This window comes from Lathyrus oleraceus, chromosome 5, assembly GCF_024323335.1.
Source record: "Lathyrus oleraceus cultivar Zhongwan6 chromosome 5, CAAS_Psat_ZW6_1.0, whole genome shotgun sequence".
Taxonomy (NCBI): Eukaryota; Viridiplantae; Streptophyta; class Magnoliopsida; order Fabales; family Fabaceae; genus Lathyrus; species Lathyrus oleraceus.
The window spans coordinates 441,458,580-441,483,531 of record NC_066583.1 but is presented as its reverse complement, the minus strand read 5'-3'; the positions used below and the strand labels follow the sequence as shown (position 1 = coordinate 441,483,531).

Genomic DNA, 24,952 nt, shown 5'->3' with positions numbered 1-24,952 from the left:
ACGAGATCTACCCAATTCAACCTTCTACAGTCCAAATTCCACACACAATTCATTCATCTCATCTAACACGAATCATACACTTTCGATTTCACAAATTTCTAACCTTTCTACCTCTAATTCCTACGAATTTCGTCAATTATAATCCAAATTTTCGTTCATCTCAAAAGTTCACAAATTCAACATATATCATCCAATCACAGGTAAAACAATGGTCTATCACTACCCAGTACATATCATCCCATAATACCCGTTAATCGATGATAAACCCCCCTTACCTGAGTTAATCCGGCAGTCTCTGAGCTCCAAGCTTTCCCTTCCTTCAACCTTCGTTCTTTTGCTTTTTGCCCTTTCTGCCTCTTTTCCCTTTTCACGTGAAATTAACCTTTTTACCAAAAATGGGATTTTTCTAAATTCCAACTTATATATTATTCCAATAAATAATTATCCCAATAATTATTATTCCCAAAATAATAATAATAATTCAAATATTCTAATTAAATTAATAAACATATTATTAATTTAATTTAAATAAATACATATTATTATCGGGGTGTTACAACTCTCCCCCACTAAAAGAGTTTTCGTCCTCGAAAACATACCTCAAGCGAACAACTCCGGATAAGACTCCTTCATCTGACTCTCGAGTTCCCAAGTCACATTGCCACCTGCTGGTCCTCCCCAAGCTACCTTCACCAAGGCGATCTCTTTACCCCGCAACTGCTTCAACTCTCGATCCTCGATCCTCATAGGTGATGTTTCAACAGTCAGGTTATCTCTCACCTGTACATCATCTACTTGGACAACATGCGACGGATCATGAATGTACCTCCTCAACTGAGACACATGAAAAACATCATGCAAATTCGCAAGCGACGGCGGCAAAGCGATACGATAGGCTACCTCTCCTATCCTCTCCAAAATCTGATAAGGACCAATAAATCGAGGAGTCAACTTCTTTGACTTCAAAGCTCGACCAACACCAGTTATCGGAGTAACACGAAGAAACACATGATCTCCCTCTTGGAACTCAAGTGACTTCCTCCTCTTATCATGATAACTCTTCTGACGACTCTGAGCAATTCTCATCTTCTCCTGAATCATCTTAATCTTTTCCGTAGTTTGTTGAACAATTTCCGGTCCAACCACAGCACCCTCACCGGACTCATACCAACATAAAGGTGTCCGACATCTCCTACCATACAAAGCTTCAAACGGTGCCATACCGATGCTCGAATGAAAACTATTGTTGTAGGTGAACTCAATCAAAGGCAAATAACAGTCCCAAGCACCTCCCTTTTCCAAAACACAAGCCCTCAAAAGATCCTCCAGTGACTGAATCGTCCTCTCAGTCTGACCATCAGTCTGCGGATGATATGCAGAGCTCAATCTCAGCTTAGTTCCCAAAGCTCTCTGCAAACCTTCCCAGAACTTCGATGTAAATCTAGGATCTCTGTCCGAAACAATACTAGACGGAATACCATGCAAACTTACAATCTTCTCAATATACAACTCAGCTAGTCTCTCTAACGGATAATCCATTCTGATCGGAATGAAATGAGCCGACTTCGTCAATCTATCAACAATCACCCAAATAGCCTCGAAATTCTTACTTGTCCTCGGCAAACCAGAAACAAAATCCATACTGATACTATCCCACTTCCACTCTGGAATAGCCAACGGTTGCATTAGCCCAGACGGCTTCTGATGCTCAATCTTTGACTTCTGACAAGTCAAACAGGAATAAACAAAACTTGCAATTTCTCTTTTCATTCCCGGCCACCAAAATAATCTTTTCAAATCATGATACATCTTCGTAGCTCCAGGATGAATACTCAAACCACTACGATGTCCTTCTTCAAGAATACTCTTCTCAAGTCCTGTAACATCTGGAATACACACCCGATTACCAAATCTCAAAACACCATTCTCATCAACTCGGAATTCACCACCCTGACCTTGATTCACTAAAGTCAACCTATCAACCAAAAGCATATCAGATTTCTGACCCTCTCTAATCTCATCCAGAATACTACTTGTTAACTTCAACATTCCCAATTTAACACTATTGTGAGTACTCTCACACAACAAACTCAAGTCTCTAAACTGTTCAATTAAATCCAATTCCTTAACCATTAACATAGACATATGCAATGATTTCCGACTCAATGCATCAGCTACTACATTTGCTTTACCCGGATGGTAATTCAAACCAAAGTCATAATCCTTCAGAAACTCTAACCATCTCCTCTGTCTCATATTCAGCTCTTTCTGATCAAACAAATACTTTAAACTCTTATGGTCACTGAAAACCTCAAATCTTGATCCATACAAATAATGCCTCCACAACTTCAGAACAAATACCACAGCTGCCAACTCTAAATCGTGCGTCGGATAGTTCCTCTCATGAACCCTTAGCTGTCTCGAAGCATAAGCTATAACCTGCTTATTCTGCATCAACACACCACCTAAACCCAACAATGAAGCATCACAATAAACCTCGAATAGTTCCGACGAACTCGGTAATATCAGGATAGGAGCAGTAGTTAACCTTCTCTTTAACTCTTGGAAACCTTCTTCACATTTTGAATCCCAAACAAACGCTTGCCCCTTTCTAGTCAACATTGTCAACGGTAACGCCAACTTGGAAAATCCCTCAATGAATTTTCTATAATAACCTGCAAGTCCAAGAAAACTTCTTATTTCAGAAACTGACTTCGGAGCTTCCCACTTAGATACCGCTTCTATCTTAGAAGGATCAACAGCAACACCACCTCTTGAAATCACATGACCAAGAAAACTAACCTCTCCTAACCAAAATTCACATTTAGAGAGTTTAGCAAATAACTTCTTTTCTCGCAGGACTCCCAAAACCACTCTCAAATGTTCAGCATGCTCTTCTTCAGATTTCGAATACACCAAAATGTCATCAATAAATACTACCACAAACTGATCTAGATACGGATGGAAAATTCTATTCATGTACTCCATAAATACTCCAGGCGCATTAGTCACACCAAAAGGCATTACAAAATACTCATAATGTCCATACCTTGTTCTGAAAGCAGTCTTCTGAATATCTTCAGTTTTCACACGTATCTGATGATACCCATATCTCAAGTCTATCTTGCTGAACACACTTGCACCAACCAACTGATCCATCAAATCATCAATCCTCGGTAAAGGATACCGATTCTTGATCGTCACTTTATTCAGTTGCCTGTAGTCCACACACAACCTCATAGTACCTTCTTTCTTCTTAACCAACAACACTGGTGCACCCCACGGTGACACACTCGGACGAATGAATTTCTTATCCAACAGATCTTCCAACTGACTCTTCAATTCAGCTAGCTCAACAGCAGACATACGATATGGAGCCATCGATATCGGTCTAGTACCAGGTACCAAATCAATCGAGAACTCAACTTCACGTTCTGGTGGCAATTCTTTCACTTCTTCCGGAAACACATCAGGAAAATCACACACTACAGCTAGGTCGCCAATCACCAGTTTATCTTTAGCTTCCAAAGTTGCTAACAGCATAAACAACTCTGCCCCATCAGCTACTTCCTCATTCACTTGCCTTGCTGATAGAAACAAACTCTTTCCTTCCGCAATCTCAGGGAAAATCACAGTCTTATCAAAACAGTTGATATAGACTCGGTTAAACACCAACCAGTTCATACCCAGAATAACATCAATCTGCACTAGTGGAAGACACACAAGGTCTATCCCAAAGTCTCTACCAAAAATACTCAAGGGACAACTTAGACAAACTGAAGTAGTAGTTACTGAACCCTTCGCAGGAGTATCAATCACCATACTCCCAAACATCTTAGATATCTCTAACTTAAGTTTCACAGCGCAATCCAAAGATATAAAGGAATGAGTCGCACCTGTGTCAATAATAGCTACAAGAGGAAAGCCATTAATATAACACGTACCTCGGATCAAACGATCATCTGCAGAAGTCTCAGAACCCGATAAAGCAAAAACCTTGCCTCCTGACTGATTCTCTTTCTTCGGCTTAGGACACTGTGGACTGATATGACCCAACTCTCCACAGTTGAAACAAGTCACAGTCTTCAACCGGCAATCTGCAGCTAAATGACCACCTTTTCCACATTTGAAACACTTCTTCTCATTACTGGTACACTCATGGATACGATGTCCAGCCTGACCACATCTGTAACATTTGACAGGAGCACTAGAGTCTCCCCCACTAGGCCTCTTCATCCCACTCTGTCTCTGGAAACCTTTGCCAACTGCATACGGTTTCCCACGATCGATCTGATTCTTGCCTTTCCTATCAACTCTCTGCTGATAGCTCTCAGCTCTTGCCTTGGAATCCTGTTCGAAAATCCTGCAACAGTCAACCAAATCAGAAAACACTCTAATCCTCTGATATCCAATCGCCTGCTTGATCTCGGGACGCAACCCGTTCTCAAACTTCACACACTTGGAAAATTCCCCAGCAGCCTCAGCATAGGGAGTATAATACTTAGACAACTCTGTGAACTTAGCAGCATACTCCGTAACAGACCGGTTACCCTGCTTCAATTCCAAGAACTCTATCTCTTTCTTTCCTCTGACATCTTCGGGAAAATACTTCCTCAGAAATCTCTCTCTGAATACAGCCCAAGTAATCTCAGCATTCCCAGCAGTTTCCAACTCAGTGCGGGTAGCAACCCACCAATCATCAGCTTCTTCTGACAGCATATGTGTACCGAACCTGACCTTCTGGTTATCAGCACACTCAGTTACTCTGAAGATCCTCTCTATCTCCTTCAACCACTTCTGAGCACCATCTGGATCGTATGCTCCTTTGAACATTGGAGGATTGTTCTTCTGGAACTCACTCAACTGACGAGCAGCTCCCATTCCCACAACATTTGGATTCCCTCCAAGTACTCCAGCTAGCATACCCAGAGCCTCAGCAATCGCAGCATCATCTCTACCTCTTCCAGCCATCTCTACTCTGAAAACCCAACAAGCTAAAACAATAAGTACTGATAGGGTTACACAACGCCTATCTCGTACAGGGGAAACAGAAAAATTACGACTCGACTCGACCGACGATGCTCTGATACCACTAATGTAACACCCTTCTAAATACCCCAAATTATTATAATTAAAATACACATATATTCATCAGAGTAATTATGCCCCGAAGGGTGTCACACAATCATTTCACTCCATTCATCAAATATCCTGTCATGCTCATTTATTTAAATCAAAATAAGGTCTTTTGCATAATTCGCAGCGGAATCAAATTCAACATCAATGTAAAACATGTAACACTATACATGTAAATCATCCAACAACCAATATCAAATTAATTAAAACATTCCCTCCCGATGTTACATCTATCAGAGCATGACCCATAAGAAACTACTCTAGACTCCAAGCATAAGCTTCTACTCAACTTATTTCTCGTTACCTGAAAAATAGGCGTAAGGGTGAGTTCCTCAATCAATATAATAAGCATTATAGAACAACATGTAATGCCAAGTAATTAACACATTAATTCACCCTAATTAGACTACGCATTCAGCAACAGTAATATCCATTCAAACATCATACTCAACAGTACAATCTCCATCATATTCAATCATTAACAACACAACACACAACACACATATGATACTGGAATACATCCATTCATATCATATGCCATACATTCATTATGCAATGAGACTCTATGCATGCGGTACCGACTATTTGTGAACATATAGTTCAACCTCACCGTCCAAATCCAGGCACGGCTACCAAGCTCACTAGTCCCACTCATTTGAGACATAGTGACTCACTCACTAATTCCTCACCATGGGAATTAGCTACCACCCCAAATGGGCCATGAAATGCACGCTAATCACCTAGCATGCAAACATCAACAACAACAATCAAATGATATACTCACTAATTCCTCACCATGGGAATTAGCTACCACCCGAAGGCCACAATATGCATGCCAATCATCTAGCAATGCAACATCAACAACAATCAAGAATAGACACATGCTCACACTCTAAGCCATAATACAGTCTATTCACACACGTATACATTCACATCATCATGTATACCATCACACATTATCAACATAATTAATCACAAAAGCATATCATATCATGCCACATAATCAACCATAGTATTAGCCCGCTCTACTAATACCTATACCACTCAAAACAACGGGAATTGACCCCTACAACATCATATCTCAGCTAAGTACATCACTCAGCCTAAACAACCAAAAACTGCACAACAACAGTTCATGAAAATCCCAACTCTGCCCATACGCGTACTGCCCATGCCATACGCGTATTGCCCAAACCTGGCCAACTCCATACGCGTAATGCCTACTCTCATACGCGTATTGCGCATTTCCTCGCCCAACTCATACGCGTATCACCTGTCTCATACGCGTACGCTACGCGTAACAACTTCCCATTACACGTACCAACAGAGACCAATTCACGTTCAAAATGCCATCTTTTCCACCCATACGCGTAAGGCTTCCCCCCATACGCGTACCAACATCTCATACGCGTATTGCCTAGTGCCATACGCGTATGACCAGAGATCAGAATTCTCAGATCTGCAATGGCTTTCTCTGCTACGAGATCTACCCAATTCAACCTTCTACAGTCCAAATTCCACACACAATTCATTCATCTCATCTAACACGAATCATACACTTTCGATTTCACAAATTTCTAACCTTTCTACCTCTAATTCCTACGAATTTCGTCAATTATAATCCAAATTTTCGTTCATCTCAAAAGTTCACAAATTCAACATATATCATCCAATCACAGGTAAAACAATGGTCTATCACTACCCAGTACATATCATCCCATAATACCCGTTAATCGATGATAAACCCCCCTTACCTGAGTTAATCCGGCAGTCTCTGAGCTCCAAGCTTTCCCTTCCTTCAACCTTCGTTCTTTTGCTTTTTGCCCTTTCTGCCTCTTTTCCCTTTTCACGTGAAATTAACCTTTTTACCAAAAATGGGATTTTTCTAAATTCCAACTTATATATTATTCCAATAAATAATTATCCCAATAATTATTATTCCCAAAATAATAATAATAATTCAAATATTCTAATTAAATTAATAAACATATTATTAATTTAATTTAAATAAATACATATTATTATCGGGGTGTTACAGAAACTATTTTAAATCAATTAAAAATGCATAAAAATAACCTAATTGAACTAAAATCTCAAATAAATCTCAAATCAATTAATAAATTGATGACAAAAATTTTCATAGATTTATCATCATTCAAAAAGGTTGGAAAAATATTTTTGTATTTTTTGAATATCAAAAACTATTTTAAATGAATTAAAAATACCCAGAAAAGAGAAAATTACTAAAAAATATCAAATGCTAAAGTAAAAAATATTAAAAATCATTTTTAGAAAGTAGAAATTAAAAGGAGAAAAATGAAATTGGTCTCATAATTTTTGGACCAATAATGAGAGAGATATGAATTTTTAAAAGAAATGGAATTAAAAGAAATAAAAGAATAAAAATCAGAAAATTAGAAAATAAGGAATTACGTGGACCGCTTGATGAAACTTCATTAATTGACGTGGATCATCACACGGCTAAGAATCGCGCGTTCACCATATGCGTGAGTCAAACGAAATACACCATGCCATTAATAAAGTCATAAGGTTGGACGTATGAGATTGCATCTAGAAACATGAATGGACGATCCAGATCAAATCTAGAGACCAGACGGTGGCCAGCGCCACCGTCTTCTTCGGCCAAGTCCAAATTTGCAGAGATTTAAATGGTAACCAAAAGACACGATCCAGGCATCAATCGAGAGCTGGGGTGATGTACATCACCCCTGTACCAGCCAAATCCATTCTAGATCTCTATATTGAGAGAAATTAGAAGTGGAAGATCTGTGGTGTTCATATGAACTTCATGATTTTTGAAAATTGAAAGCACAATAATGTTGCCTCTATGCAGAGGACTTTAGATCACACAATAACAATGAGAACTATGCAAGTAGATTCGAAGAAAATAATAGTTGAGGTAAACCTCTGATTTGCAGGGCTTGGAGTCACAATTCCTTGGTGCTATTGCTTATAGTTCACACTATAGATCAAGGAGAAGAAGGTTTAGGAACTTTAAGATCTGAAAATTGATCGAGGAAACCAAAGTTCAGATCTGAAAATTTTGAAGAAAAGTGAGCTAGTTCCTTTAGTGAGGGTTGTGATTTCAGTTTCGCAGCATTTGGGGCGCCTTCAGGTTGAGAAATTATGAAGTTATGGCATGGTATTTATAGGCAAGGCAATGCTGAATGCATGATCACAAGCTTGCATGAATGGAAAAGGGCCTCCATGCATGGGCCTGTATAGGCACATGAAGGGCCCAATTCCAACTGGATTTGGTAGCTGATGCATGATGAAAGTAAATTGGTTGTGCAGATTGGATGGTAATAGCTCATGCAATGCAAATTAAGTGATTTTCCAAAATTGCACCATTATGCTCAAGCCTTCGAAAATGCTAAGCCAAAAATAAAAACACCACCTCATGAGCAATGGTTGGAAAGCTTATTGCATAAGGATCAATTGTTATGTTGATCAAAACTCCATTTGGGCGTTGGAAATTGATGAAAATTGGCCATGAAGTGTAGGGTGCAAAACATGTACATGTAAGATTTTCAAAATTGGCCAAAGTTCAAGCCCTTCTGTCTCAGTGATGCAAGTTCCAAATGACAAACTCTTCAACATAAAAATTGAATATCTTTTCAAGGCAATCAATATGGACTTAAATTTTGCATCATTTAGATTTTTTATGAAGAAGTTATGGGCACTTGAAGTTGGACTTTTTCACATTTCAATGCATTTGGTCCAAAGTGACCTATAATGTTTTGCATTATCACATGTATTTATTTTGAGATTTTGAAATTTTTCTCAACATAACATTCTAAGTGGACATCTTAAGCTTTCCAATGCATTTAATCCCACCTCAAAATCATGAAAAATGAAGGAGTTATGTCCTTGGGAAGTCGACCTAAAATTAGGGTTTCAGTCAAAATGACCTATAATGTTTGGAATGGATGATGACCTTCCAAGCTTCAAATAAATTTTTGATGAACATGAAGGTTGTTCCTATGGTCCTTAAGAACATTTTTTCTCTTGGGGTAATCTCCATTTTCCATATACATCAAACGTTAGGTCTCAGTGTATTTCAAAATAGTCAGATGAATTGACTGATCAACTTCTCAAGTCCAAACCTCATATCTTGATGAATTGATGATTTAGGACACTCAATTAAGTTCAAATATGCATGAAATTATGAATGAAATAACTTCCCTTGATTGTATTTGATCATGGGTTGAGATTGCTTCATGAGCAAGGCACAGTTGATGAACAAATGAATTAGGGTTTCCTTGAGAAACAAGCCTCAAACCCCTTGATTTGCTTTGATCAAAATGATGAATTGAGACACTTGGGAGGCATATTTGATGTATGAGAGCTTTGGGAACCGTTGCCATGTTTGCTTTCATCTTCTCTTGGCCATATCAATGTACATAGGATCTCCTAGAAGCTTTTAGACCTTGTGACTGCTCAAGCTACAAACAAGAGATGTTAGTGACATATTTTTGTGCTTTTGGTTAGTAAATAAAATGAGAAAAGCAATAATATACAATTCAAGCATGCTTGGTGATCTCAAACCAACTCACAAGAGATCCCACCCCAAAGGTAAGGAGCCAAGATGCTTATGATCCTTGAGGCAATGTAAATGCAATGTTATGATGCCATGAGGGATCTTAGGGTCAAAATCGGGGTCTTACAGATGCCCCTATTTAAGGTCAGTCTAGCCGGAGAAGTGAAGGTTAAAATCTTCGTCTCGACAAGGTAGAATGGGCTTAAATAATAACAAAGAGACGAATTTTGGTCCCTAAGATACCTCATGATGCAAATGTATGTATGCAAAAGGTAATACTTTGTGGAGATATGTGTCCACAGAGAGAAAAGAAATTAGGAGAAACTGACCATCCATAATGAGTAACACACTCAATGGGACAGAGACTCTGGGGATTCTTATGGGGATAGGAGAGGGAATAAAATGCGTGAGAAGGTCACGACTTAAGACTTACTGAGATACACGAGAGGAATTCCATCAATGGAAGGACTCGAGCTGACTCAAAGATGCATGTATTGGGGAATATGCCAATACAACAAAAACTATCCACAAAGGATACTTCGGATGAAAATCCGGACTCAGATGGGGGATATCCACTAAGGGAGTTCACTGAGGAATGTCCAAACAGGACTCATCTGAGGAAACAACAGGATAAGGTATTACCGGTTACTGGCTAATAAGCTCAAGGAGACATGTGATCAAAAACACCGGTAAAAGGGTGAGAGAACAACATGCTCGGGGAGAATGAATATCTAAGACCGGTATGAGGGTGAGAGATATCAAACATCCAAAATCATATGAGGAAGACCTAAAAAGGTATATTTCAACTCAGGAAAATTTGACTCCACAGGGGACAAAAAGTCACAATAGGGAGCAGAAAGGAGGGAACACCAGGGATACCGGTTACTGGGCATATAATAGGTGACCGACCAAGCGTGAATTGGGGAATATTTTCAAGACACTCATCATCCGAAAGGAGGGTTGAAAAAGAAAACTCGATTACAGGATGGGCATTCAATTCTGCAAAGGGGATACGAATCTTACTCGACTGGGGAAGAACAAAAGATTTCGACCAAAGAGCGCATGAGATATATTATCTATTACCGTCAGAACATAGATAATATACTCGCATGAAAGATTATCCACAACCGGTTACTGGGTTAATAAAGGATAAATCGACCGAAAGGAAAAGGACATCGGGATACCGAATGCTAGGTATAAAAATGATGACCAATCAAAGGGAGAAACGATCATTACCAACCAAGGGTAAATGAAAGGTAACTCTCCGGGGATACATTGACAAAGGCAATGATCCGGGAGAGATACTCAAAAAGTGAAGGAATATCAATACCGAATATTGGATAAAGATAACCGTCCAAGAGGGGATTACATCTACCAAAACTAGGTAGAAAACCACAGAAGAGTAACCGCCATTGATTAGGATGAACAAAAATAAGGTTAACTCTGCAAGGGGATAAAACGGGATTTACAGCTACCGGTATGAGGGTAGAAAACCACAGAAATAGGACTTATAACTACCGGTTACTGGGTAGAAGGCCACAGACTCCGCCGGGAAAAGATGAGCAATTACTGGCGACCGAGCAATCATTCATCTAAACTTCGGGGAAGTAACAAAGCAATCAGTCTAGGAACAAGCTAGAGAGACACTATGAAACAAGACTCAATCCAATGAGGATATAACTCAGGGGAATATGGAAGAAGGATAGACATTTTCTGCCTATAGAGATGACTCTATATGGGGAGATCAATCACAATCATCTGCTTGGGGAAATACGTATCACCAAATAGCAGGAGACAACAACCAAAGATATATGGAAAAGAATGCAACATGAATATCTAGATGTCAAGCTTATGCATGTATATGCGTGGTTTATGTATGGTGAATGTTGACAAACTGACATATCTAACACAAACATGTCCAGGAATCAATAGACAAACATCCGGTACTACATCTTAGGAGAGAAAGCCGGGCCCACTGGAGAACATCCAATCTGATGGGAGCAAAAGATACCAGGAAACAAAGATCTCTGCATGTAAGGAGAATCGGTCACTCCAGCTGGGGACATGATCATCACACGGATAAAATCCGCCGTAGAAGAAACTCTACTGGGGAAATTATTAGAGGGGAAGATGGAACTCTGTGGGGGACAACCACCAATCAGAAGGTTCCAATGTCACCACATATATTGCACTACTGAAGAAAACAAACTCTGCTGAGGAGGAAGGGATACTACTCCGCTGAGGATGGAAAGATAAACATCTTTATCAACCACTCTGCTCGGGAAGAAACCACAAACGGGCTCTGATCAGGCAATCCTCCTAGGGGAGTACTGCTAACGAATGAATCAAGGATTACCCGTAGGCAACTATTAGGGATACCCTACTGATGACCAATACTAGGGAGTAGGAGTGGGATCAACCCTGCTGAGGACAATCAAAGAGCAAAATCTACTGGAGATCCAGAGTAGACAAGTCCACAGAGGAAAAGCTACAAACCAAGTTTGATGAAAACTCCACAGTCAGGGATTTCCTGCTCACTCAGAGGAGACATTTCTCACTTGAAATTAGGGGAAACTGACTCCTTCAGAAGGATTAGCATATTTAATTTATCAATCTATAAGGGATTTTAGGTCAATCCGCACAAGGGATGACAACCGTATAATTAATAACACAAAATGCTAAATCCAAACTCAAGGGGGATCTAGCGGGAGGTACAACTTTCTTTTGTGCCTGCGGAGGAGACAACTTGAAAGATAAATGAAGAGAAAACAAGTATGCTGGTAATATGAACAAATGTCTTACCCTTTTGGGAATTATACCATCCTTGGGAGAGCACTAAAAGCATCCTAGGTATCCTTTTGTCATTGTGAATGTTCACTTTGTTTAAAAACAATTTTATTGAAAATTTTGTTTATTTAAAATAATGATATCTCTCAATTAAAACATGCAAAACATTTGTTGAATAGGAACAAATAAGAGCACAAAGGATTGGATAAAGGCTCAAATTTATTTGATGGAATGGTAGTCTGCAAATGGAGAGACTCCATGGATCTTTACAAATTTGAAATTGGTGATATATATTGGAAAAAGGCTACATTGAACATAATGACCATTTCTCCACCAACTCTGAATCCGATGTACTTGAAGCTTCAGTTGACGATGACTGAGCGAGAATCTTTGATAGATGACAACTTGTAGAACAAAGTCTTGTCAGGATGCAGTTACTTGCCAAATCCCTAATTTTTGCCTAGATTGCCCCAAGGCAAGGTATTCAATCTAGCGGAATATATATATTTATTCTTTATGTCCCTAACTTTTTCCTGGATCGCCCTTTCGGGTTTTCAATCCACCAAGACGCTCATTTTTGCGTAAGCCGCCCTTTCGGGTTTTCAACTTAGCGAGCTATTCTGTTTTTATTTAGGCGAAGTATTTCTTGACTGCATCTGAATTCACAGGACGAGTGAAATCCTCCCCATCCATAGTTGTAAGTATCAAAGCACCGCCTGAAAAGGCTCTCTTGACAACATATAGACCTTCATAGTTTGGAGTCCACTTTCCCCTGGAATCGGGCGCGAAAGACAAGACTTTCTTGAGCACAAGGTCACCTTCTCGGAACATACGAGGCTTGACCTTCTTATCAAAGGCTTTCTTCATCCTTTGCTGATATAACTGACCATGACACATGGCAGTCAATCTCTTCTCTTCTATCAAATTCAGTTGGTCATAACGACTCTGAACCCATTCAGCATCAATCAACTTGGCTTCCATCAAGACTCTCATTGATGGGATCTCCACCTCTACTGGGAGCACAACCTTCATGCCATAAACAAGAGAGAAAGGGGTTGCCCCTGTTGAAGTGCGGACAGATGTACGATACCCATGCAAGGCAAATGGAAACATCTCATGCCAATCTTTGTATGTAACAACCATCTTTTGGACAATCTTCTTGATATTCTTATTAGCAGCTTCAACAACCCATTCATCTTGGGTCTGTAAGGAGAAGAATTATGATGTGCTATCTTGAACTCGCTACACAGCTCCTCCATCATCTTGTTGTTCAAGTTAGATCCATTATCAGTAATGATCTTATCTGGCACACCATAACGGCATATGAGTTGATTCTTGATAAACTTCACAACCACCTGCTTGGTCACGTTTGCATATGACTCCGCTTTAACCCACTTGGAGAAGTAATCAATTGCTACGAGAATAAATCTGTGACCGTTGGACGCTTTTGGCTCTATCATGCCAATCATGTCAATTCCCCACATAGAGAAAGGCCATGGTGATGAAATCACATTAAGAAGTGTTGGGGGATAATGAATCTTATCCGCATAAATCTGACACTTATGGCATTTCTTCACATATTTGCAACAGTCAGACTCTATTATCAGTCAATAGTAGCCTGCTCTTAACATCTTTCTAGCCATGGCATGTCCATTGGAATAAGTACCAAAGGAACCCTCATGGACCTCAGTCATTAACAAGTTTGCTTCGTGTCTATCCACGCATCTGAGCAGAACCATGTCAAAATTCCTCTTGTAAAGCACAACGCCATTGAGCTAGAAACTGCCTGATAATCTCCTCAAAGTCTTTCTATCTTTCACAGATGCCCCGGGCGGGTAAATCTGGCTCTGAAGAAAGTGAAATTCTAGTTATCAGACTTTAGATGTCACACGGGTTGTTATGACATCCAATTCTGCACAGACAGGAATTATGCAGAACTTAAACGTAAGTGCAGTAAATAACACAAGTAATTGTTAACCCAGTTCAATCCAACATGACCTACATCTGGGGGCTACCAAGCCAGGGAGGAAATCCACTATTAGTAGTATCAATTCAAAGCTAAACTCACCCGTTTACAACTTATCACTTAATCCCTACCCAATGCAATTTCAATCTTACACTAAGATCAGAGTTCCTACTCACTCCCCCTCAATCACCTCAATGATAACTACCTTTAATCAATATTAAAGACAACTTGAAGTCACACTTCAAACAACTCTTGATTGTGCTTCACTGCTTTAATCAAGATACACAGCACTCACGCTTAAAAGCTTTGAGCGACACAACACTTACAACTCAATGAACACCCTATACCAAAACAATCATCAACGTAACAATGGCTTGGCTTACAAGATATGCCTAATACAAGACTCACAAAAATACAGCAGTGAAGTATGATGGACACACTTAATCTTCACGCCTCAAAATCCCCGAAACTGAATGAAGGAACGCCTTCCTTTTTATATTGCAGTACCTGGGCTTTTGCACCTGTATTCTCCTGAATTTAAGGTCACACGAGTTCCCATAAATTCAACATTTAGGTTACTAACAAATAGACTATTTGTTAGGTTCATTAATTGTAACTTGGTTGTTGATTTCCTGGTTTTTCTCTAAGCTGTTGACTTCCTGAAGAATAGCCCAAGAAAAGCTGAAACAGAAAACTGAACAACCTACAATATAGCATATGCTGTCAGGAATGAATGTCACGACATTCAGCTTGACATCAAGGTCCATATGCTGAGTCTATTTTTCCAGAAAACAGACTGTACAATTTTGATGACCTGTACATGATCAAAATGACCATACTACAGTAACAGCTTACATTAATAAATGTCAAAGTGTCCAATTTAACATTTACACATTTGGCCTTAAGTTAGTTCTGTTATTCTCTTGAAGAACAGACTAAGTAACATGCTGAAGTATAGCAGAACACCACTCTGTCTAATGTTCAGTAGCTGCTGTCAATGATGAATGTCATAACATCCAGTTTGACATTCAGTAGGCCTTATGCCAGATCTGGTCTTTCCTTGATAACCAGACTGGAAATAAATACTAAGTTCTAACAGAACACCAGTTGTTCTATTCCTTAGTATCTGTTGACAGGTATGAATGTCACATCATCCAGTTTGACATTCAATAAATCCTGTGTTAGCTAGTCCTGCAGTAACTACAATGTAGTCACACATACATGTCATGACATCAGTCAAGACATTAGTAACCAGCTAGTGTTTTACCATATAATGCAGCCAATTAAGTACCTACAAACTCCCCCTTTGGCAAATTTTTGGCTAAAACACTTTGATCCCCATAACAGAGTTCATAGCAGCGGAATCACACACCTAGCAGGAAATAATACTAGCTAATACACTCAGAGTGGCAGCACACTCACACACATGGAAGTTAAATAAAAACTTCACAAAGCAGCTTCGAAGCTGCGATTCTGTCAGACCAATCTGTTGACTGGGGTATCACATGTTACTCCCCCTTTATGTCAAAAATGTTGCCAAAGTCAACAACATAAACAGAACAAATGACAGACTTACAGACTTGGTTTTACTTCACAGTTTCAACCAAGTTAGTACCCACATGATCTTGCTTCACAGCTTTGATCAAGTAATCACCCACTTTTGCTTTACTGTAGGTACCCCCATATCAGACGCCATGATTTTGTTTCTGACATCCAGAACCACTCCTGCATGAACAACATCCTTGAACTCCTGCAGGTACATTGGCCATCTCACAGTACGGTGTCTCCTTACCCTCTTGTATCCACCCTTGTTGCAAGTAGCATAGCTATGATCTGCTGACCAATCATGGCCTAGTACCAATTGTTTAATAGGCAGAGATATTAAACAATACATCCCAAACATCAGTGGTTGCTATAAGGTCTCAGAGAGACATATTCCCAGTTTGCTCCTTAAGTTTTCAAACTGAGTAGCATCCAGAGCCTTTGTAAATATGTCGGCCAGTTGAAGATCCGTGGCTACATGTTCCAAAGTGATCACCTTGTCTTCCACCAGATCTCTGATGAAGTGGTGCCTAATGTCAATATGTTTGGTCCTGCTGTGTTGGATGGGATTCTTGGAGATATTGATGGCACTGAGATTATCACAGAACAATGTCATGACATTTTGAGTGACATTGTACTCAGTGAGCATCTGTTTCATCCAAACCAGTTGGGAACAACTGCTTCCAGCAGCTATGTATTCAGCCTCTGCAGTGGACAGAGAAACACAATTCTGCTTCTTGCTGAACCAAGATATGAGGTTGTCTCCTAAGAAGAAACATCCACCTGATGTGTTTTTTCTGTCATCAGCACTCCCAGCCCAGTCAGCATCACAGTACCCAGATAGGACAGGCTCAGACCCATGTGAATACAACATCCCATAGTCACAAGTCCCATTGATGTACTTGAGAATCCTTTTGACTTGATTCAAGTGGCTCACCTTAGGCTCTGCTTGGTATCTGGCACACACTCCAACTGCATAAGAAATGTCAGGTCTACTTGCAGTTAGGTATAGCAGACTACCTATCATGCTTCTATACAGGCATTGATCAACACTAGGCCCTCCATCATCTTTGGTTAACTTCAGATGAGTAGGAGCAGGAGTCCTCTTGTGCCTAGCATTATCCATACCAAACTTCTTAACTATGTTCTTGGCATACTTGCTTTGGGAGAGAAACATAGAGTCCTCCATTTGGTTTACTTGCATTCCAAGGAAATAGGTCAGTTCTCCAACTAGACTCATTTCAAACTCAGACTGCATCTGGTGAACAAATTTTTGAACCATTTGTTCTGACATTCCACCAAAGACTATATCATCAACATAGATTTGAGCTATCATGATTTTGCCTTCTTCATCCTTCACAAACAAGGTTTTATCTATGCCACCTTTTCTGTATCCATTTGAGGTCAGAAATTCGGTTAACCTTTCATACCATGCTCTAGGTGCTTGTTTCAACCCATACAAGGCTTTCCTCAACTTGTATACATGCTCAGGTTGGTTAGGATCACAGAACCCTTTAGGTTGTTCCACATAGACTTCTTCATTCAGGTAGCCATTCAAGAATGCACTCTTCACATCCATTTGGAATAGCTTAAACTTCAGGATGCATGCTACCCCCAACAGCAATCTGATGGACTCAAGCCTAGCCACAGGAGCAAATGTCTCATCAAAATCTACCCCTTCAACTTGAGTGTATCCTTGAGCTACTAGTCTTGCTTTATTCCTAGTAATTACTCCTTTCTCATCAGATTTGTTTTTGTAGATCCACTTGGTACCAATGATGTTGGTCCCTTCAGGTCTTGGAACTAGCTCCCAGACTTCATTCCTTTTGAACTGTTCAAGTTCCTCTTGCATGGCTGTGATCCAGTATTCGTCAGTCAGGGCTTCTTTCACATTCTTTGGTTCCACCTTGGATACAAAGCAGGAATTTGAGCTTATTCCCCGTAACCTGGTAGTTACACCACTGTTGGGATCCCCTATGATAAGATCCTTAGGGTGGTCTTTCTGAATTCTGATAGATGGCACTTTGGTGGTTGCATCTACTTCACATTCAGGAGGAGGTTCTTGTACTTCTTCAGACTTGACTGGACTGTCAGTTGAACTGTCAAGGAATGTTTCAACATCCTCCATGACATCGGTTCCTTCCTCTTTATCGTCCACAATAACATTTATGGATTCCATCAGGACATTGGTCCTGTAGTTGAACACTCTGTAGGCTCTGCTGTTAGTGGAGTATCCCAGAAATATACCCTCATCACTTTTGGGATCTAGTTTCCTTCTCTGTTCACGATCTGTAAGAATGTAGCATTTACTTCCAAAGATATGAAAGTACTTCACATTCGGTTTTCTGCCTTTCCATATTTCATATAGAGTGGAGGAGGTTCCTTTTCTCAAGGTGACTCTGTTGTGAACATAGCATGCGGTATTCATTGCTTCAGCCCAGAAGTGCATGGGGAGCTTCTTTGCATGAATCATTGCTCTGGCAGATTCTTGAATAGTTCTATTTTTTCTTTCAACTATTCCATTCTGCTGAGGAGTTATAGGGGAGGAGAACTCATGACTTATTCCTTCAGACGAGCAAAACTCATCAAACTTGGAATTCTTGAACTCCGTACAATGATCACTTCTAATCCGGACCACACAACTGTCCTTTTCCCTTTGAAGTCTTATGCACAGGTCTTTGAAGACATCAAATGTATCTGACTTCTCTCTGATGAAGCTTATCCACGTGTATCTGGAATGGTCATCCACCACCACGTAGGCATATTTCTTCCCACCAAGACTTTCAACCTGCATAGGTCCCATTAGGTCCATGTGCAACAGTTCCAGAACTCTGGAGGTTGTGGGATGTCCCAGCTTCGGATGTGACATCTTGGTTTGCTTTCCCACCTGGCATTCTCCACAGACTCTTCCTTCATCAATCAGAAGCTTTGGAATTCCTCTGACTGCTTCCTTGGATATAATCTTCTTCATTCCCCGTAAGTGGAGATGTCCAAGACGTCTATGCCACAACTTCACATCCTGTTCTTCCTTGGCTGACGAGCATGTTGTGAAAAAGTTAGAGACTTCAATTTCCCACAGGTAGCAGTTATCTTTGGACCTGGTTCCTCTCATAACTTCCTGATTGTCACCATTTGTCACAATGCATAGCTCCTTAGTAAACTGAACATGAAACCCTTGATCACACAGCTGACTTATGCTGATGAGGTTTGCAGTTAGTCCTCTTACTAACAGCACATTATTCAGTTTTGGCACTCCAGAACAGTCCAGTTTGCCCACACCTTTTATTTTTCCTTTGGCACCATCACCAAAGGTCACATAGCTGGTAGTGTGAGGTTGAATATCTACCAGTAGATTTTCCATACCAGTCATATGTCTTGAGCATCCACTGTCAAAGTACCAGTCTTCTCTGGTAGAAGCCCTTAGAGTAGTGTGTGCTATCCTAGCATACCATTGTTGCTTCTTAATGGGAACATAGCGCTTATGTGTTTTATGCTTAGGCCTGACATGAGAGGCTTGGTTAGGGAAACCATGAATCCAGTAGCAGAAGGCTTTTATATGACCAAGCCTACCACAGTGGTGACACCTCCACTCCTGGTATTTCCTCTTCTGATGATCATTCATCCTAGTTCCTCGATGTTGAGACATTGGCTTTGACTTCCGCTTGAACTTCTGAACTTTAGCCTTTGGGCGTTTGTGTTCAGTTGAGGATCTTTTCCCAAATCCTAGGCCAGATTTGGTTCCAGACTGCTGTCCCACCTTTAGAATCTCTTCCAAGGTGTCAATTCCCTTATTCATCATTCTGATGGATTTAGTCATCTGATTCAGCTTGGAGGTCAGCAGGGCTATCTCACCATTTAGACCCTCTATGACAGACAGTTGCTTCTGTCTCTCATCTTCCAGTTCCTTGATGAGTTTTTTCTGCTTTTCTCCTTGTGCACGCACTTCTGCACTGGTGGAACACAGCTTCTTATAGGCTGCAGCAAGTTCATCAAAGGTCAGTTCATCTGCACTTGAGTCATCATCAGAGGCACAAACACTGGTTAGTGCAGTGACATGTTTGGCAGATTCTCCTTCAGATTCACTTTCAGAGTCTCCTTCAGACCATGTGATAGCTAGCCCCTTATTTTGCAATTTGAGGTAAGTAGGGCATTCAGCTCTGACGTGTCCATACCCTTCACAACCATGACACTGGATTCCCTTGCCGTGATTGAACTTCTCATCAGAAGTTGATCTTTTCTTAATGTCAGACGGGATGTTCTTGACATTAGGTCTACCTCTTTGATCAATCTTCTTCACGAACTTGTTGAACTGTCTCCCAAGCATGGCTAAGGCTTCTGATATACTTTCATCACCTCCAGTATATCCTGCTTCTGACTCCTCTTCAGCATTAGATACAAAAGCTATACTTTTGTTCTTCTTCTCAGCATACTCACCCAAGCCCATTTCAAAGGTTTGGAGAGAACCAATGAGCTCATCCACCTTCATGTTGCAGATGTCCTGCGCCTCCTCTATGGCTGTGACCTTCATAGCAAATCTCTTAGGCAAGGACCTGAGAATCTTTCTTACAAGTTTCTCTTCAGCCATTTTCTCACCTAGTCCACCAGAGGTGTTTGCAATTTCAAGAATATTCATGTGAAAGTCATGAATAGTCTCATCCTCTTTCATCCTCAGATTTTCAAACTTGGTGGTCAGCATCTGAAGTTTGGACATCTTCACCTTGGAAGTACCTTCATGAGTTACCTTGAGGGTATCCCAAACTTCCTTAGCTAGTTCACAGTGGTGCACCAGCCTGAAGATGTTCTTACTGATTCCATTGAATAATGCATTCAAGGCCTTGGAATTTCCAAGAGCTAATGCCTCTTGCTCCTTGTCCCACTCTTCTTCAGGAATCTGCACACTGACTCCATCCTCACCTGTCTTCGTTGGATGTTCCCATCCTTTGTTGACAGCTCTCCAGACTTTGCTATCTAGAGACCTTAAGAAGGCTATCATACGAGGCTTCCAGTCATCATAATTAGAGCCATCCAACATGGGTGGTCTATTTGAGTGTCCTATATCCTTGTCCATGGTACTAGAAAGTAACTTCCCTAGATCTCACCCAGAAATTCACAGGCAGGGTGCCTGCTCTGATGTCAATTGAAATTCTAGTTATCAGACTTTAGATGTCACACGGGTTGTTATGACATCCAATTCTGCACAGACAGGAATTATGCAGAACTTAAACGTAAGTGCAGTAAATAACACAAGTAATTGTTAACCCAGTTCAGTCCAACATGACCTACATCTGGGGGCTACCATGCCAGGGAGGAAATCCACTATTAGTAGTATCAATTCAAAGCTAAACTCACCCGTTTACAACTTATCACTTAATCCCTACCCAATGCAATTTCAATCTTACACTAAGATCAGAGTTCCTACTCACTCCCCCTCAATCACCTCAGTGATAACTACCTTTAATCAATATTAAAGACAACTTGAAGTCACACTTCAAACAACTCTTGATTGTGCTTCATAGCTTTAATCAAGATACACAGCACTCACGCTTAAAAGCTTTGAGCGACACAACACTTACAACTCAATGAACACCCTATACCAAAACAATCATCAACGTGACAATGGCTTGGCTTACAAGATATGTCTAATACAAGACTCACAAAAATACAGCAGTGAAGTATGATGGACACACTTAATCTTCACGCCTCAAAATCCCCGAAACTGAATGAAGGAACGCCTTCCTTTTTATATTGCAGTACCTGGGCTTTTGCACTTGTATTCTCCTGAATTTAAGGTCACATGAGTTCCCATAAATTCAACATTTAGGTTACTAACAAATAGACTATTTGTTAGGTTCATTAATTGTAACTTGGTTGTTCATTTCCTGGTTTTTCTCTAAGCTGTTGACTTCCTGAAGAATAGCAAAAGAAAAGCTGAAACAGAAAACTGAACAACCTACAATATAGCATATGCTGTCAGGAATGAATGTCACGACATTCAGCTTGACATCAAGGTCCATATGCTGAGTCTGTTTTTCCAGAAAACAGACTGTACAATTTTGCTGACCTGTACATGATCAAAATGACCATACTACAGTAACATCTTACATTAATAAATGTCAAAGTGTCCAATTTAACATTTACACATTTGGCCTTAAGTTAGTTCTGTTATTCTCTTGAAGAACAGACTAAGTAACATGCTGAAGTATAGCAGAACACCATTCTGTCTAATGTTCAGTAGCTGCTGTCAATGATGAATGTCATAACATCCAGTTTGACATTCAGTAGGCCTTATGCCAGATCTGGTCTTTCCTTGATAACCAGACTGGAAATAAATACTAAGTTCTAACAGAACACCAGCTGTTCTATTCCTTAGTATCTGTTGACAGGTATGAATGTCACAACATCCAGTTTGACATTCAATAAATCCTGTGTTAGCTAGTCCTGTAGTAACTACAATGTAGTCACACATACATGTCATGACATCAGTCAAGACATTAGTAACCAGCTAGTGTTTTACCATATAATGCAGCAAATTAAGCACCTACAGAAAGCACTTGATATCATAATACCATGGCTTATCATCTTGCACCTCCTCTACTGCAAATACATGAGATGGTTTGTCCAAGCGCATCACAGTGATATTGGGAACCTCATTCCAGAATATCACCACAATCATCGAAGCAAGCGTAGCAAGAGCATCTGCCATTCGATTCTCATCTCGAGGAATATGATGGAAGTCAACCTCAGTAAAGAATGTTGAAATCCTCCTCGCATAATCTCTATATGGGATGAGGCCAGGCTGATTTGTCTCCCATTCACCCTTAATCTGATTAATAACAAGGGCCGAATCACCATAAACATCAAGATGCTTGATCCTAAGATCAATACACTCCTCCAATCCCATAATACAAGCCTCGTACTCAGCCATATTGTTCGTGCATTTAAAAGTTAGCCTTGCTGTAAAAGGAAAATGTGTGTCCTGAGGAGTAATAATCACTTCCCCGATACCATTTCCATATTGATTTACAGCGCCATCAAACACCATGCTCCATCGGGAACCAGGTTCTGGCCCTTCATCGAGCATAGGCTCATCGCAATCTTTCATTTTCAAATACAGAATCTCCTCATCTGGGAAGTCATAATGAACTTACTAATAATCCTCAATTGGTTGATGTGCCAAGTGGCCAACTGATCAGTCACCATTTATAGTAAGTTTTCATTATTGATACGATGCAAAACAGAGACATTTGATACACTGTGCAAGCATTTAAGGTACAATTTGATTAGTTTTACTTCCGTTATTTTCTTTACGCATTTTTAATCTTTGTTATGTTTTACTTTGTTTATATTGATTTTATGCGTGGGATAGCTGTGTTTTTGTCCGACAGATCCATGTAGAAGAACCGGAGAACTCAGAACACGACAGTGCGAGAGTGCGACACGCTAAAGAGTAGAAAATCCTGGTACAGGAGGCCTGACACGGACACCCGTGTCACCTGACACGGTCCGTGTCAGGGCAAGGGAAACAGAAGAAGAAAACAGTAGCCTGACATGGCCACCCGTGTCAGGCAGAACTTCCCCCCCGTGTTGGGCATGCCATGGGTGTGTCAGGAGAACCAGTAGGCTGACACGGCCACCCGTGTCAGCCCAAGCCCAATATTTCCAATTTTTCCGGGCTTTTCATTCTTCGGGCTCTGTGGATACATCTTTGGACCTGTCCAACTGCTGTTGGGAATTTTCACTATAAAAAGAGGTCTTCTGCCAAAGGAAAAATCATCTTGGAATACAGCAAACCACAATATTGTGAAGCAATCAAGTATTACAGAGATCAAGGCATTTGGAGAGCTGAAGAGATTCATGAGCGGGAGCGATTGAAGATCAAAGTCATCCAATTACTTGTAATGTGTAATTTTTATCTTGAATTGGTTTTAAATAATATGAGTAGCTAAACCCCCCAATGCTAGGGGGTGTCCCTGATTTAGAATTGTAATGAATTTGAGTTTACATTTTCATTTATAATATTTTATTTACGATAACCTTTTGATGTGTTTATTGCTTTCTCTTTCGGACCAATTGAGATTGTTCTATGGTTATCACTTAGGCTGGACCGCCAGTGATAAGGTTTTCATCAGGTTACTCTGCAGTAGATATCACCTAGGACTAGGGATACCCTGTATGAACCAGAGCATTCTTGATATTGTACAACTTAACTTCACCCTAATTGGCTATGGACATAGGAATTAGGGTAGATCGATTAAAGGTTTTCTCACCAAGGACTTGAGAGAAAATACCCTTGAGAATTGGTAGTAATTGATATTTGTTGATGCAATAGTAGCTCAGAGTTATTACAGGGATAAATCATACACCTTCCCTGGCATTGTTCCTTTTTCTCTATAAACCCTTATTTTCATATTTCTTTATTATTTTCTTTTTACACTCAAAAACCCAAATTAATACTTTTTGGTTAGTTGAATGATAATATAAAAGGCAAAATAGTACACTTACTATAAAAGGCAAAGAATGTTGAAATCCTCCTCGCATAATCTCTATATGGGATGAGGCCAGGCTGATTCATCTCCCATTCACCCTTAATCTGATTAATAACAAGGGCCGAATCACCATAAACATCAAGATGCTTGATCGTAAGATCAATACACTCCTCTGATCCAATAATACAAGCCTCGTACTCAGCCATATTATTCGTGCATTTGAAAGTTAGCCTTGCTGTAAAAGGAAAACGTGTGCTCTGAGGAGTAATAATCACTGCCCCAATACCATTTCCATATGATTTACAACGCCATCAAACACCATGCTCCATCGGGAACCAGGTTCTGGCCCTTCATTGAGCGTAGGCTCATCACAATCTTTCATTTTCAAATATAGAATCTCCTCATCTGGGAAGTCATACTGAACTGACTGATAATCCTCAATTGGTTGATGTGCCAAGTGGTCAGCCAAGATAC

General features: G+C 40.2%; 1 protein-coding gene across 1 annotated transcript in view; it reads right to left on the bottom strand.

Annotated features, from left to right (window-relative positions):
* Nucleotides 1-690: 690 nt before the first annotated feature.
* The window catches only part of LOC127081238 (uncharacterized), a gene marked incomplete at its 3' end in the record, with an annotated part of 62,483 nt that continues 38,221 nt past the window's right edge, over nt 691-24,952 (bottom strand). Inside the window, exons 5-9 of the mRNA XM_051021516.1 lie at nt 3,399-3,483; nt 2,917-3,203; nt 2,365-2,652; nt 2,155-2,292; nt 691-1,665 (exon numbers count right to left, since the gene is read on the bottom strand). Coding sequence (XP_050877473.1) covers nt 691-1,665; nt 2,155-2,292; nt 2,365-2,652; nt 2,917-3,203; nt 3,399-3,483 — 1,773 coding nt within the window. The remainder of the gene's footprint in view (nt 1,666-2,154; nt 2,293-2,364; nt 2,653-2,916; nt 3,204-3,398; nt 3,484-24,952) is intronic.